The sequence below is a fragment of the Erythrolamprus reginae genome, chromosome 1 (genome assembly GCF_031021105.1).
Source record: "Erythrolamprus reginae isolate rEryReg1 chromosome 1, rEryReg1.hap1, whole genome shotgun sequence".
Taxonomy (NCBI): domain Eukaryota; kingdom Metazoa; phylum Chordata; class Lepidosauria; order Squamata; family Dipsadidae; genus Erythrolamprus; species Erythrolamprus reginae.
Window position 1 is genome coordinate 164812818 of NC_091950.1, and position 17400 is coordinate 164830217.

Sequence of the window (17400 nt, forward strand, 5' to 3'; positions counted from 1 at the left end):
AACTCTTAAAAAGCACAAAGTGACTTCTAAGTACTTGTAACCAAAAATTATATTATACTGAAAGCTTCATGAAAAACTAAAATTTGTGCCCTAAATACTTGAAAAGCACTATTTTTTTCAGTGTTTACCATACCTGGCTATATTTAATACTATAGTATGAAATGTGTAAATTGAAATAAATCTGCTATTTTGCTATGTCTGAAAATACAAACACAAGTTAAATACAAAAGATTCCATTTAACAAGAGGTTAACATTTTAAAAAACATTTTGCTTTATCTTTCCTTGATGATAGATATTAAATATATTTTTTGATGTCCAAACATTTCTTTATGTGCTACGCAACAATTTCCATAGCCATATCTACAAACAGTGTTCTGCATGACACCCTAAGTCACGGATTGTTGAGCCTTAATTTACAGAACAAAGCACAACTTGCTGGTTTTACATAATGTGTCCATTCAAAAACATGTTTTGAAAACTATTATGCATGCATAAATAGATTGTACTGTATACATACAGTACATAGGCCACCTTAAGATACAAATCACTTTGTTTTAAGTTGCGTCTGACCCGAACTTTTAAATCCATTTATTATTGTGATTAACTTCTGAGATGGTTTATAAAGGATGGCATGTTGTATTATTTATCTAATATATCTCAGAAAAAGATTTAAAAAATTAAAAGTTTTAATTCGATAACATAAACTTGTTTTTTTATCTGTTCAAAACAGGAAAACAAGAAAATATTATCAGCCATCATACCCACTGATAACATCTTCCCCCACAAAAAATATAATGAGCAAAAGATGGCAAATAATCACCTGAAGCAGGTCCCTGATTATTTATGCAATTCTATTTCAGAAGAAAAATTATCTTCCTTCCAATCTTTATACCGCTTCAAGCCTTGATGCCCCAGTCTTCTCCATGGTGTTTGAAAATTCAAATTTGTTCTGCTCAGACAAGCTTTATATTAGTGCCCAATTTCTTGCACTTAATTTTACTTTATAAAAGTGTGAACAAAGATTATATATGCATGGCTGGGTTGTGGAAATTAAAATTTGTGAGTTACTAGAGGCTGAGGAAAGAGAAAGGGGAGGAAAGAAAAGGCCTGCGCCGATGGGTTTATCCCCATCCTTCTATACTAATATTATAATAAATCTAGTTTTAATATTAACACATGTCTCTGGCTCTGAGAATATGAACTTTAGCATATATTTTCCACAACCTTCAGGGCTCTGATATATAAAACAGACATGTTAGCTTATCAAAAGGAAAAGTGTTTGTGTTTCAAGAGACACTCACAATCATTTCAATGTTAGATGGGAGTTTTATAAAACATACATCCTCTACAACAGTGATTTTCAACCTGTTTTGAGCTGCGGCACATTTTTTATACAAAATCATGGGGCACATTGAGAGGGGGGGGGGCTAAAAAAAAGTTTGGACAAAAAAATTATCTCTCTCTTCCTCCCTTTTGCTCTATTTCTCTCCCTCTTACTCTCTCTTTCTTCCTTCCTCTCTCTCTCCATCCCTTTCTTTCTCCCTTCCTCTCTTTTTTGCTCTCTTTCTATCTCTCCCTCCTTTCCTGCCTTTCTTTCTTTCTCTCTCTTTCTCTCTTGCTTTCTCTCTCTCTCTTGCTTTCTCTCTCTCTCTTGCTTTCTCTCTCTCTCGCTTTCTTTCTCTCTCTCTCTTGCTTTCTTTCTCTCTCTCTTGCTTTCTCTTTCTCTCTCTCTCTTCGCGGCACACCTGACCATGTCTCGCAGCACACTAGTGTGCCGCGGCACACTGGTTGAAAAACACTGCTCTAAAATATACAGATTCCATTGATTCACCTAATGGCTGGGTTCATATGCCATACTTAGCCTCTATCTGGGCAAATGCTTTCTAGTCTAACATTTTATGTTTATAGTTCAGTGTGGCCTGCAAACCCAAGAAACAAACTTAGATAAGCATTCTAGTTTCTTTCCAACTCTTATTTGCTGCAAAAATGACATACATTCAGGTTTACAGATTTCAGGGGTGCAGATTTAGGGAATGGGGCAGTTTCCCATTTGGTAGAAAATCCTTCTGCTCTCCTCCTTACTTTCCTTCCTCTCTGTTTTTTCAAAGAAGTGACATTTTAAATGGAGACATTTTAAATTGAGCTAAGTTAATGTGTGCTGCTAACTCAGCCAAAGATTGATTTTAGGCTGAAAGGAGCCAGAGGGGGCAATGGTGCAGCTTACTTCCTACAAGTTACATTCGTGAAAGCGTGAAGAAGTCTCTGGACTCATAAGTAAATTAGGTAGTATAATAAAAAGGGCGATTGCTTAATTCAGACAGAAATTGTCTATCTAAAGCGGGGATGGGAAAGGATGGCCCTTGTATGACTTGTGGGCTTCAACTCTCAGAATTCTCAGAATTGTCAACTCTCAGAATTCTGAGCCATTCCCTATCTCTTCTCTAAAATTACTATTTATTTATTATTTATTTATTTATTCGATTTTTATTATGAGAGGCATCTTTCTTTCCCAGGAACTTAATCTCAGTTGCAAAAAATAAAAAAGAAAAGAAAAGAAACAACATAGCAAAATCAAAGGTTTTTCTTATAGATTTTCTTACTGAACAACCTAGGAAATTTCATTAGTCCTCCCTTAATCTCATTGCAAGTGATTTGGGGAGCAAGATAAAGGATATAACAAAGCATTTTAAAAACCACACAATTCCTGAGTTACAACAATGGTTGTTATACATATGAACTTTAGTGACCTAAATATAAAAGTGTAGCCTCCCTTCTACACCTTTAATAGTTGAGTACAAGCTGTGTCAAGGGAAACTTCTTATTTCATCCAGCTATTAAAAGTACAAGACTCTTGTGTCTCTTGGCACTTACCACCCAATCAATACCAAGAAACATAGTGATACATCATTACAGCACTGTATTTGCACAACACACTAAGTCTTAATTAAGTCAGCCAGATCCATTGGAGGGGAAAGGAGAATGGTAACAAGGCACCATGTGTGAGAATTTAGGAAGACATACAACAGTGAAGTTTTTGCTGTGTTTTATTTTAAATTCTCTTATTAGAAGGTTTCATATTATGGATTGGCTCACTTTTTTTTTTACATTTTATATAAAAATGTTATATAAAAATAAATGCAGTTTTGCTGTTCACTGGTTTGAATAGCCCCATACATGTGCATGTACCAATTCAAAGTCTACCTTGCTGGACTAGAGGGGAAAATGTTGATTGTTTGTTGTCTAGATAGAGTTTGTTTTCTAGTTAGAGTTTCTTGTTTAGATCAGTGTTTTTCAACCAGTGTGCCACGAGACATGATCAGGTGTGCCACGAAGAAGGAAGCTCAGGTTCTGGTCTTGCAACTTTTTGTTGAGAGAGAGAGAAAGAGAAAGAGAGAGAGAGAAAGAGAAAGAAAGCAAAAGAGAGAGAAAGAGAGAAAGAGAGAGAATGAGAGTGGGAGAGAGAGAGAAAGCAAGAGAGAGAGAGAGAGAAAGGGAGAGAAAGAAAGCAAGAATGAGAGAGAAAGAAAGAAAGAGAGAACAAGAGAGAAAGAAAGCAAGAGAGAGAGAGAATGAGAGAGAAAGAAAGTAAGAGAGAGAGAGAGAAAAGGAGAGGAAGGGAGGGGGAGAGTGTATGAAATGAGCAAAATGGGGAGGAAAAAAAGAGAAATGAGAAAATGATTGAGACAGAGAATGAGAGGAAAGAGAGAGAAACAAAAGAAAGAGAGGGAGAAGTGACTCTTGATTTAAAGCATATGATAAAAAGCACCCAAAGAATAAGAGAGGAAACCCCCCCCAGCCCTCACCTGTTTTTTTGTGGGGTGGAGAGAGAGGGATTGAAAAAGAGAGGAGAGTGTCTTAGAGTGTAGTTCTGTGTCATTTTGGTTATTGGTGTGCCCCAGGATTTTGTAAATGTAAAAAATGTGCCGTGGCTCAAAAAAGGTTGAAAATCACTGGTTTAGATAAGAGTGTTCATAGCACTCTAGTCATTTTTCTCCCTTTCTGCTCATTTGTGTCCAATTCTCATATACTACATTTTTTAAGCAAGGTTTTGCCGTTGCCTCCTTCCTAGGGCTCAGAGAAAGTAATAGGCTCAAGAGCACCCAGCTTACTTTCTAGCTTGATGCCTTAATCACAGCACCAAACTGGCTCACTCTAATCAGTTTAAAATCCATAATTTTTTTTAAATCTATCAAATTAATTAAAGCCATTCACAACAGACAATGATACAGTATTGACAAAAACAGTTCCTTCCCCCCAAAAAAGCTTTTCCAAAAAGTTGGACCAGTCCCATCTTAGCATATTTCTCACAGCTGGCATGTCTCCATCAGAGTAACATTGGTTTCCCGCAGTCTACATGGGAACTAGCTTTTCTGCAAGGACCATATGTAGTAGTGTCTTATTCAAAGTTGTCATTCTCCATGTGACTGAGTAGACTGAAACGTCCTAGAATAAACCTCTCTACCTTTTGAGTGGGTTAAATGCATCCCATCATCTTTTATTCATGTCCAGCCACACATATAGATGGTATAAAGCTGAAGATTATTACCATACCATAGGATTATATAGTGATTGTCACTAATGTGGTTATATTCTGTGCAATATAAGTATGATTGTGGTGCATAGAATACGTTCATTTTCTAACAATTGTTCCCCCAGTAGGTAATTCCTGTATTTAAGCACCAAATTCATAGATATGCTAGCTAAATCTGATCTTATTATTTCCTCATAAATTCCTTTTCTCCCGTATCTGCATCAGCGTGCATAAATATTTTATGTGTACATTTTTCTAAATCACATGATTCCATATTCATTTTTACATTTTTGCAGCCCATTTTCTCCACCAGAAAACAATTATTTCCCCCCTACTTATTCCTTCTTAAAGAGTACCTTTTAGATTATTTCCCTCCTGTTTTATTGGTAAAACTATATTACAAAATCCTGATAAGTGCAAATATTGGTAGTTAACTACATTGTGCCATTGGTTCATTGATCTAATTTTATATTATACTTTTTTTCTCTGTTCAGCCACAGATGACCAAGCTATTTGCGGAAACTTTCTCCCTCTCCCTCTCCCTCTCCCTCTCCTTCTCCTCTTCCTCCTCCTTCTCCTACTTCTTCTTCCATCTCTCCTTCAGCTAGTTCCCAGTAATTCTTAAGGGTTTAATCCAGACATGGCATTCAGCAGGTTCTGACCAGTTCTGGAGAACTGATAGCAGAAATTTTGAGTAGTTTGGAGAACCGGCAGTGGAAATTTTGAGTAGTTTGGAGAATTTGCAGTGGAAATATTGAGTAGTTCAAAAAACTAGTAAATACCCACCTCTGACTGCCCCTGCCTCCATCTATTCTCTGCCTCCTGAAACCCAGATGATCAGGAGGAAATGGAGATTTTGCAGTAACCTTCCCCTGCCATGCCACCAAGCTAAACTCACCAAGCCACGCCACACCCACCAAGCCCACAGAACCAGTAGTAAAAAAAAATTGAATCTCACCACTGGTTTAGTCACAAAATGGTATCATCCATCAAGGCAAAGAGGGACAAAAGTTGAGATTGAATTTGTTTGCTTTTTAGAGTGATCGTACCCTTACTACTTTAACAGGAGGCTACAGAAGCATCTGAAAGGGAAGGTTTATTTTAGTTACCTACCCTGAGAGGAGGTTGAACTCAGTGGCCTTAAATCCTGTGATTTTATGGGAATTGAATAGTTCTGACATCACCATTGGGCCTTTCTCAATTCTCTCCAGCCATCCTGGAATCAGCATGAAAATTATGCAGGCATGAAATATCTCCTAGCTCTATTGGCTCTGTTTCACATTCCTGCAAGCATTTGAATTCTTTGCAAGCTAATGTAGTGACAATGCCTAACTGATTTTCTATATCCTGAGGCTGCCCTTGGACAGGGTGGGGAAAAGGGCAAAAAGATAACATCAACAGAGTCCTGTTAGACTGCACCTTCAGTATTAGCTCCAGGAAATCAATGATAAAGAACTGACGAAGCTAACAAGGACTAAAACCTATGTTATTTGTGGGCCAGGGTTGAATAATTTCATTGGCACATGTCAGGAAAAAAAGTTGCCAGGACATTTTGCCATTAGGCAAAAAGGAGCAGCTAACAGCTTTTACCCTAACTATGTTTCTTCCCACCCCCAGACATTATAACGATGCCCAGAATTTCACTGGCATCAGAATCATTTGTACCAACACTGGCCCACTAAGGAAGTTTTTTACTAAGGATTTGGATTTTCAGAAGCTTTATAAAGTGCAATTAGTCCTCAACTTACAATAGTTCACTTAGTGACTGTTTAAAGTTACAACAGCCCTGAAAAAAATAAGTTATATGACCATTTTTCATACTTATGACCATTGCAGCATCTCCATGCTCATGTGATCAAAATTCAGATGCTTGGCAACTGAACACATACTTATGACCGTGACGGTGTCCCAGCATCATGTGACATGCAACCTTCCGACAAGCAAAGCCAATGGGGAAAGCCAGATTCACTTAACAACCAAATTACTAATTTAGGAACTACAGGGATCCACTTAACAAACGTGGTGAGAAAAGAATGAAGCAAACTCACTTTAACAAAATTCTTCCTTAAAGACATACATTTGGGGTTCAGTTGTAGTTGTAAGTTGAGAACTATCTGTATGTACAACTCTGTCCCTAACCACCAACCACCTTCCATGTAGTCAAGTTCTCAAAAAAAAAAATAATCAAAAACCCTGCTAGAAGTTGAGGAAAGTAGTTTCCTTTTTTGAACTGGCAAGTCATTGCAGAGGTCTGCTTTTAGTCTGCCTCTAAAGCAGAAAAGAGGGCAATAAAGAAAACTGTGGAGATGGGCTGATTGTAAACAACACTGCCGGCAACAGCAACTCAACTTTGCTACCCAGTTTTTAAAACAAGCAGAGAGGGATTTCAGGAAGGGGAACCAGGCCAGAGAATTTATCTCTTAGTCAGGTTGCCTCATTCCTTTTCAGCCCGCCTTATTGGCTTCATCAGTGACCACATCCCTTTCACTGTTCAGCTCCAAGTTAATGTTTGACAAAACTGCTACCAATTCAGCCACAGGAAACAGATCTCAAGGAAAAAGGCAGAGACTACAACAGTATTGCTGGTCGGGTTAGGGAGAATTGGGAGCTGTCTCCAGCATTCAGCATTTCCTGTTTTCGGTCTCACCCAAAACAGGTGAACAAAAGCTTTCCTTAGTCTGTTTTTCTTTCTCATTGTTGATAATGTGATTGAGGCAGAGGACTAATTCAATAAGGCCTTGGGTGGGGTGGGGAAATGTGAGAAACTAATCTGTAACATTTATGTGCCGGAATATGATTGAAGTCTTAATGGTCTTTGCTTCTGTTTGTCCTTACGTAGAACAAAAGGTTCTTCAAACCAACCGGTCTAGCTGTATTTCAGAGTAAGTACAGAGGAATGTTAACTATAAGACTAGAGAGAGAATGACTTTTGGTGACCTGCTTTTCTCTTCTTTCTTCTTGTTTCCATGCTTAGTTTTGCTCATGGAGGCACCAAACGACAAGGATTGTTGGCACCTCATTGATCACAGCCACGTGAAAGACTTTGAAGTAGACAAATCGGTCAAGATCATCCTTGCCCTCATTTATAGCATTATCTTTGTGGCAGGGATCTTGGGCAACAGTGTCACCATCCGGACTTCCAAAATCCTGCAAAAGAAAGGCTACATGCAAAAAGCAGTGACCGACCACATGATAAGTCTAGCGTGTTCGGACCTCTTGGTGATCTTATTGGGGATGCCGGTGGAATTCTACAGCATCATATGGAATCCTTTTTCGACTACAAAAGGAGATTTAACCTGCAAGTTGTACAGCTTCCTCTTTGAGGCTTGCAGCTATGCCACTGTGTTACATGTGGCCACCCTAAGCTTTGAAAGGTACATTGCCATCTGCCACCCATTTAAGTTCAAAGCTACTTCTGGAACCTACAAAGTGAAGATCCTCATTGCCTTTGTTTGGATTACATCGGTGCTGGTGGCCTTACCCCTTCTCTTTGCAATGGGAGCAGAACACCCATTGGTAGACATCCCAGACCATCAGGGGTTGGTGCTCTGTGAAAAATCCAGGTCTCAGCGTCTGCCTGAATTCAGTTTAAATGTGACAATATGTACCAATTTGTCATCCAAATGGAGAGTCTTCCAGTTTAGTATTTTTACTGCCTTTATTGTGTACATCATAGTATTGGTATCTGTAACATTTATGTGCCGGAATATGATTAAAGTCTTAATGGTCTACAAGAAAGGAACAGTTGTAGTAAAAGGAAGAGAAAAACAATCCCAATTTCTAAGGAAAACCGAAAGTCCAGAGAGCAGAGGATCCAAGAAACAGACGCTTATCTTCCTAGGTAAGTCCATAATGAGATTACCATACATTGATGGCTGAGGGATAGTGAATAGTAAGACACGGGACCATATGGTTATAAAACAAGGAAGAAATGGAAGAGAGAGGAGAACCTGAAATGGAAAATTAATGGTGGAATTAAAGTAGGCTTTATCTCTTTTCACATTTATTATTTCTTATTCATTATGGAAATATTCCTGCTCAGTAGAAAGCAAGTGACACAAAAATTATATGGCGCCTCTGTGGTGCAAGCATATTTAAAAAGAATGGATTTATTTCAAGTTGCATTTCCTTTTTTATATGCGCAGAATCCAATGCCTGAGTTTTTCATAAAGTCTCCTATACGTATTACATTTTTTCATCATTACTTAAAGAAAGACCTCTATTTTTAGAGAGTTGTACAATACTGTATTTGCCACCTCCAGATGATCTCATTGGGTATGGGCGTCTCTTCAGTTAAGTGTGTCTTTGGATGAGGATGGAGTTCCTAAAATTCAATTTGCTTTCATAATCATGTTGCTTGATAACACTGAATCCATTCCCCTTAGACAAATAAAACAAAATTTGATGACAGCACAGCATTTTATAAGCAACAAGAAGGAAAGGGTGGATGAAAAGGGGATCTAAAATAGGAAGTACGATATTGATTGTTGTACATTTGAAATTCTCTGAAAAAACAAGATGGGATTGTCCTTGGGAGGCAAATCCCACAGCCACTCCATCTTGTTGGGGTTAGGTTTGAGCCTGTTGGCACCCATCCAGACCCTAACAGCTTCCAGGCACCGGCATATCACTTCCACTGCTTCACCTTATGCTTTCAAAAAGCAATTACCATATACCTCTCATTGGTATGGTAACTGTTTGTGCTGTTACTAAGATCTAGAGGCAATGAAATCTCAACTATTTATTTACAAAATGAATGCAGTGAATATAGCAAATTCCCTTCCTTTCGTTTTGGTGAAAAAGAATCAAGAAACTAGGGACATGTTGTTACAAACACTAAAAATAAATAAAGCAAATAGGGTTGCATATTGTTTATTGCTGTTTTATTGTTGCACTAAAAAGAATTGTTCATAATTGTAACTGTGAAAATTAATATTTCATTTTCAGCAATGGAGAACACTTTTCCTGTATTGTTTTAGTAGTCCCTATAATGTGTGGATTATAGTTCTCAGAATTTACAGTTAGGAGAACACTGAAGAATGCTGAACGAACTTACATATTTGTACTTTGTTGTAGGGCAATGTTGATTCACAGGTAGTCACAGAATTCATAGTTAATGAGAGTTTCGGTTTCAGGCTCTAGACACTTTGCTCAAAGACTCTTTAATTCTTTACAGTATCTTTCACCTATATCAATTTCAGTATTTTAGGAGATTAGTTTGGAGAATCAATGAAATAACATTGTTTTTGCTATGTTAACATATTTTTGTTATGTTTTTCATTCTATATGTGGCATACTTAATGTGCTTTCAGTATACAGCTCCATAAATTGATGTCATTTCATAACACTCTACACTACTATATATTAAGCAACATTTTTGTTTCATCATTTTGTGAGTTGGATTTTTCTCTTCTGTTGACCTGCTTCAATCATTGCTTCAATCATTGTGACTAGTGATTTTATAACCTGTGCTTCTGAAGTTCATAAATTTATTTTCCTAGAATTTAAGTAATATGTGAATCCAGTGATTAGCAGTTTGTGGGGTGAAGTGGGCAATAGCTGTTTTTCTTTCTTTTTAAAAAAGAAAATATAATCTTTATTGAAGATAAATAGGGGAAGGGATACATAAAGCAAATATTGGTACAAATGTATATGAATTTAGAGTATACAGTTATAAATAAAAATGCATGCTTACATATAGAGAAGAAAATAAGGCTAAAGAGGAAGAGAGAGAAAAAGAGAGAAAAGGGAGAAGGAAAGAGAAGAGGAAAAATTAAAAATAAAAGAAGAAGAAACATAGACGAGATCAATTTATATCTATAAATTTATCAGGTGTCATAAATAGTGTCAACTTATCTGTTGACCTGATTACTCTACAGCTTTTAAGACCTTTACTATCAATATAGATGAAAGTTTTAGGTTTCTAAACTTGAGTTAGAGTTTAAGTTTTGTCATTTTGAATTTGTTTATCCTTTTATCATGATTCATAATGTTATTTTATAAGTTTGTGGGATAATTGTTTGGGTGAAGGGTAAAATGATCATGATGCAGTTGTATATTTTTGCTACTTTAAAAAATAACAAATATGTTAACATACAGTATTTTTGTTATGTTTTTCATTCTATATGTGGCATACTTATGTGCTTTCAGTATACAGCTCCATAAGTTGATGTCATTTCATAACACTCTACACTACTGTGTATTAAGCAACATGCTTTGTTTCATCATTTTGTGAGTTGGATTTTTCTCATCTGCTGACTATCTTCAGTCAATGTGACTAGTGATTTTATAATCTGTGCTTCTGAAGTTCATAAATGTATTTTCCTAGGATTTAAGTAATATGTGAACCCAATGATTAGCTGTTTGTGGGGTGAAGTGGGCAATAGTTGTTTTTCTATTTGGACAGGATTTTTCCTATCTGACTTCACCTATCTGTATCCTAAGATATCCATCTAGTATAATAGTACATGGCACAGATAGTTTCACTTTTGTTCCTAAAAACAAATAAATAGTTACTATGGCAAAAAATAATATGCTATATTCTGGGGGGAAATACATTTGTGCCATCAAGTTGAAGTCCACTTTTAACAACCACAATGGACCACAATCTCCAGAATGCTTTGTCTTCCCCTCAGGTCTTTTAACCCACTATATTTGAGTCTATCCACCTTGCTGAAGGTTCTTAACTTCCTTTTCCTTCTGTCTTTCCCATAAAAAGGCAAGTATCTCAAGAGAGTTGAGTCTTCACAGAATGTATCCAAAATAGGATATCTGTGTCAGGTCATTTGTGCCTCAAGTGCGGGCTGTAGACTGAATTCCTATTTCCTTATTGCTGGAGAGACGGAGTAACGACACGGACACCAGAGCTGGATTTAAAATTGGGTCATTTTTATTAACATAAATTTGCATAATTTATTCAAATACTTTGCATAAATTAGCATAAACAACTATGACCCGGAACTGGACCTGCAGGGTCAAACAAATACTTCCGGGGCGGAAATGACGTTATGCCAGTAAACATTCCTGGGCAACACATGGGCGTATCTCGATGCAAGGTCCAGGTGAGGGCCAGGCCGTCACCTGTGACCTTTTCTGCCATGCTGTGCATGAGGGGGGTCCCACCGGCTAACCCGAATCGGGGAATTAAAGGTGCAGGACCCAAAGACAGGTTCCCCCCAGCTGCTCAGGCAGAAACTCCCTCCATGAGCTTGCAGAGAACCTGTCAATCATCCCCAAAGATGCCCAAGGGAGAACGCGCGGTTGCTAAACCACCCAATTTTCCGCCCCTAACCTGCCTACCCAAATGACCAAAGGTAAGCCAATTAACCTAATTAATGCAAGCACCCCCTAACCGCACAGCCATCACCCCAGTGTGGAATGGGCGAAAAAACAGCTCAGCTAAAAGGCAGAACTGCAAAAAATTCCCATTCGGCCCCCTAAGGGCGACCCCTAAGCACACTGCAAAATAGTGGAGGGCGGGCGGGTGTCTGCTATGAAGCTTGGTCCGGGCGAAAAGGAAGAGCCCCGGGCCTGCTCGCCCTTATATAGGGCAAGCAGGCCCCGCCCGGACCAATCAGGGGCCTGGCCAATCAGGCCCCGATCTCCCGAGCGAAGTCTCGCATCGCGAGACTTCGCCCGGGATCCAAGATGGCGGCCGCCATGAGGGACCGTGTCTCCCGGTCCCTCCAGCAAAGCCTGCCTGCCGGGTAAGTCCGGCGCTGTCATTGCTGGAGAGACGGAGTAACGACACGGACACCAGAGCTGGATTTAAAATTGGGTCATTTTTATTAACATAAATTTGCATAATTTATTCAAATACTTTGCATAAATTAGCATAAACAACTATGACCCGGAACTGGACCTGCAGGGTCAAACAAATACTTCCGGGGCGGAAATGACGTTATGCCAGTAAACATTCCTGGGCAACACATGGGCGTATCTCGATGCAAGGTCCAGGTGAGGGCCAGGCCGTCACCTGTGACCTTTTCTGCCATGCTGTGCATGAGGGGGGTCCCACCGGCTAACCCGAATCGGGGAATTAAAGGTGCAGGACCCAAAGACAGGTTCCCCCCAGCTGCTCAGGCAGAAACTCCCTCCATGAGCTTGCAGAGAACCTGTCAATCATCCCCAAAGATGCCCAAGGGAGAACGCGCGGTTGCTAAACCACCCAATTTTCCGCCCCTAACCTGCCACAGGAGCGGGGGTCAGATCTCTATCTTGGCCCCCCGACTCCCCCCTCTAGCTGCGCCAGCTCACGCAGAGACCGCTGCAGGTCCTGTAAGAAGATGGCGTTCCCCTGGTCAGACAGGTGAACGCCATCATTACGGTAGAGCCATGGCTTATCTATTGATATAAGGGGATGAGGTATTACCACTCCACCCATTTCTCTAACCGTTTTCCCCATAGCCCTATTCACCCGTCTCCTAGCCCGGTGAATGGCCCTAAGGGAAGAGGCATCCCTCCACACAATCCTAGGTAATATGTCTGACCACACCACCTGCGTGGCGGGCCAGACCTCACGAAGCCTTCGCAGGTCTTCGCGTGCCTGGATGAGCAGCGCCAGGCCTCCCAGCATGCACAGGTCATTGCCACCTAAGTGCAATACCAGCCACCTGGGTGCGGCCACAAGACGCTGCCCACTCAGACCCCTTTGGGCGCGACTCCAGGAGCCGCCCCCCATATTGCCGGGCGCAGCGCCATGCTGACCGCCCAGCAACGCCGGTAGGAGACCCTCCCACCGCATACCTCTCCGGCCCATCCAGGTAACGTTGACCCACCGCCCCAGGGACAGGTGGGTCCCGATGGCGCTCCTGGCTGCCGCGCGGCCGGCCCAGAAAATCATGCTGTGGCCACACAGCAGCGCCGTCGGTTTCGTGTTAGCCTGGGGACCTGCAAGAGGACACAGACACAGAGAGGTTACCTAGCCTAAGCCCTGCCTGGGATCCTCAGCGGGCCTAACATAACCCAAATATGCCGCTGACCGCCAGCGGCCGATCTCCCGAATCCGATGGGCCGGGAAACCAGAAAGTGCCGCACTAGTGGCGGCGCCGATACGGAACGAATGCGTTCCATAACCGGCGGGATCCATGCCCACCTGGGCCATCGCCCTAGATACTAAAGCCCAGAATTGGAAACGGGTCAGAGGGGTACCGTCACAATGCCTAAACAGGTACCCCTGGCCTGACCCCCTCATACCACAATAAAGCCGTAGGGCGGCCACCGGACACACCGACTGGTCGGCGGCCGCACTAAGTTGTAAGGCAACCCCTCTGTGCAGCTGATCCGTTTTAGACCTTCTCACTACAAGGGACACCCCCCCTTGCCTAAAGGTCAGATCAGCGAACTGGAAGGCCCGGAGCGAAGTGTCAGCCTGAGACGAAGCCATGGCCTCGCTGACCCGAAGGGCCCCAAAGAACATGACACAAGCCGCTGCCCTGAAAAGACGGGCCTCGTACAATGAGGAACACAGACTGCCAAAAACCACGTTGATAGATGACAGCTGCTCCACCGTCAGGGGCTGACGAGTGTCACCTGGGGCCCCCGCTTGCTCCCTAAGCCAGCCCTCCAGCATCTTCCGGATGCGAAAGTCACCCGAAAGATCTGCAAACCCCCCCGCCTTGGACAGAAATGCGAGGCCGGCTAACCGGGACCGGATCGTCCTAACTGACAGGCCACGCTGCCTAAGTTGGACGCAAAACTCGGCCAAATGCTCTACAGGGACAGGCCAACTAAGCTGGTAACCCCTGCCCTGCCTGAACTCCCCAAACTCCTTACCTGCACGCTGGTATGCCCTGAGGGTGCCGGGCGCTACAGACAAGGAGATTGCCCGGGATGCCTCGCTTCTCCACCACTCTGAATCCCTCCCAGACTCCAGAGGTGGCTGGGGAACGCTTCTGGCAGTTCTCGGGCCCACGGGGCCAGGGTCCGAAACCTGGACAACTGACCATGGGACAAGGCATCAGCAACCCCGTTATCTAACCCGGGGACATGCTTAGCCAAAAACAATGCGTTTAGAGACAAGGACCTGTGCACAAAATGGCGGACAAGCCGCATGACCCTGTCGCTCTTTGAGGACAGGGCATTCACCACATGGACAACCGCTAGGTTGTCACACCAAAAGTGCACAGTCTTGTCCCTAAACTGCTCCCCCCAAAGCTCTAAGGCCACTATTAAGGGGAAGAGCTCCAGGAACGTAAGGTCCTTAACCAACGAGGTGGCACTCCATTCCGGAGGCCATGCCGACCAGCACCACTGGTCACCTAACACTACCCCGAAACCACAAGTCCCCGCGGCGTCAGAGCAGAGCTGCAACTCAGCTTCCAACAGAAGCTCGTGCCTCCAGAAAGACAACCCGTTAAATCTGTCCAAAAAATCCCGCCACACGCCGAGGTCAGCCCTGACCCCGGCGCAAAGGCGGGTACGATGATGGGGCAAACGGAGCCCCTTCATCGCATCATACAACCTCCTGGAAAAAGCCCTTCCAGGAACAACTACCCGACAGGCAAAATTAAGAATGCCTGCCAGTTCCTGAAGCTGCCGTAGGGTCACCTTCCGGCAGCCCAGAACCTCATCAAGCTTCCGCTTAATCTTTACCAACTTCTCTAGGGGCAATCTGGAAGATTGCTCCTCTGAGTCCAATTCAATACCCAGAAAGGTAATCCTGGTGGCGGGGCCTTCGGTCTTCTCAGAGGCTAAAGGCACCCCTAAGTGAGCACAAAGGGCTTCGAAGTCCCGCATCAAAGCAAAACATTGCTCCGAATGCGCAGGCCCCGCCAAAAGGAAATCATCAAGGTAGTGAACGACCGTCCCCAGGCCACTTTGCCTCCTGAGCGCCCACTCCAAGAAGGTGCTAAAACTCTCGAAAAGAGAGCACGAGACAGAGCACCCCATGGGCAAAGCTCTGTCCACGTAATAGCCCCCCTCGAAATGGAAGCCCAACAGCTCAAAGTCGTCGGGGTGTATGGGGAGGAGCCGGAATGCCGACTTAATGTCGCATTTACCCATAAGGGCTCCCACCCCACACTTCCTAACCATGGTCACGGCTGCATCAAAAGATGCATACCGGACCGAACACAACTCGTCAGGAATGAAATCATTCACTGACTCCCCTTTTGGAAAAGACAAATGGTGAATCAACCTAAATTCACCACTCGCCTTTTTGGGGACCACACCTAAGGGAGACACACGAAGATTCGGGAAGGGTGGCTCCGCAAAGGGCCCCAGGACCCTGCCTTCGGCAACCTCCTTCCCAATCTTCTCCCTAACAATGTCTTCATGACCAACAACCGACCTAAGGTTGTCAGACATGAAGGCCTTCCTAACACCCTGATAAGGGATCCTAAATCCCTCTGCGAAACCTAGCAAGAGAGCGGCCGCTCTCGAGCGAGGGTGGTAGTCGCCCAACCAACCCTCAAGCACCCCTAAATTAATTGGGCTGGGCCCCTTTTCCCCCAGCAGGTGGGGGAGGCTTTGGGGGACCCGAGCCTTTCTTTTCACTCCCCTTCTTGGGGCGGGGGCACACGGCTGCGGAATGGTTTCCCCCACAACCTCCGCAGGCGTGACGAAACCTACAAATGGGGCGAAAACACGCCCCCTTTGCAGCGAACTCGTGACAAATTAAAGAGACACCCTTACTAACGGCACCCGCCACTGCCTTTGCCGGCGCGGGCGTCGCAGGCTCCTCCTCCATAAAATGACCGCTATCGGTCCTATCACAGCCCTCCTTCCCCGACATATGAGTGGCCTGGAACCACAGGTCCGGAACCACCATATTCCAAGGCAAGTAGGGTTCATGAGCAATGCGCATACGGAAGCCCTTGTCATAGTGCCTCCATATGGTCCCCCCATACTCGAAATGGGCCCTCGCTATCAGGTCGATGTACTTCAACAAGGCAGCGGCCCTCTCCGGCTGCCTCTGAATGACCACCGACGCAAAGGTCAGAAATGCATACAGCCACGAGCTGAAGCATTTCGTGACCTTTGTCTTTTTCACTTTCTCCCCAGGGACAATCTCCTTATCTTGTTTAGGGACTTCCCTGTTCAGGAGGGAGAACAAATCCACGTATTCCCCCCTCCAGATTGCCTCCTTAACTGAGGGGTGCAGATGGTACCCTAAAGGTGTGGCGGGCAACCCACAAGGGATGGCCCCAGGCTTGATGCTGGCGAACGGGTCCCACACGGTGGTGGCCCCCGAGCCCAGCACCCCAAGCCCCGGCGGGTACATGAATGGGACCGGTGGCATAATGGCCGGTGGAGGAGGAATCCAACCCCCCACCCCCGCCCCAGGCGGGACAGGCACCCCCAGCGCCCCCGCTGGCGGAGCCGGCGGGGACCAAACCTGACCGCAGGTGCCTGCAGCAGCCCCCGTGAAGCTGTTGCCACCCCCTAAAGCTGGCGGGATGAACCCAGGACCCTGAATGGGCAGGAGCGGAGATGTGCCTGCATGTGGTGCAACCTCACCTGCCCCGTAGGGGGTCGAAGCCATCCACGGTGGGCCCATCCTGGTTGGGCCCGGGAACGATGACCATTGCCCATGCTGGGCCATCTGTCCAGCATGGCCCGTCTCTCCGGTGCTGCCCGCTTGTCCGGGGCCCGCCATCCGCACTTCATGGGCCACTTGCCCCGCTGGGGCCGACTCCTCTTCGGGGTCTGCGCCCCAAGCTGCGGTGGCAGCCGGGGAAAGCCCCTCCGGGCCTGCCCCCGACCTCCACCTCTCCAACTCGTCGAGCCGCTCCAGGACCCTGGCCCAGGAAAGAGAAGGGGACACCTCGGGTTGAGGGACCGTGGGCATAAACCCAGCCACCCCCCCCACCGGGATCCCCCCCGGGGGCCCCTCTGCCGCCGCCCGAGCCCGAGCAGACGGCCTGGC

At 44.3% G+C, this 17400-nt stretch overlaps 1 protein-coding gene across 2 annotated transcripts in view; it reads left to right on the forward strand.

Moving 5' to 3' along the window:
* Window positions 1–7083: 7083 nt before the first annotated feature.
* Window positions 7084–17400, forward strand: part of GPR39 (G protein-coupled receptor 39) — a 228785-nt gene continuing 218468 nt past the window's right edge. Inside the window, exons 1-3 of one of the 2 annotated variants that reach the window (XM_070731149.1) lie at window positions 7093–7188; window positions 7372–7414; window positions 7507–8373. In XM_070731149.1, the coding sequence (XP_070587250.1) occupies window positions 7515–8373 (859 nt within the window). In that variant the 5' untranslated portion in view covers window positions 7093–7188; window positions 7372–7414; window positions 7507–7514. Of the gene's footprint in view, window positions 7189–7371; window positions 7415–7506; window positions 8374–17400 lie in introns of both variants that reach the window. The other variant, XM_070731142.1, reaches the window with a different exon arrangement.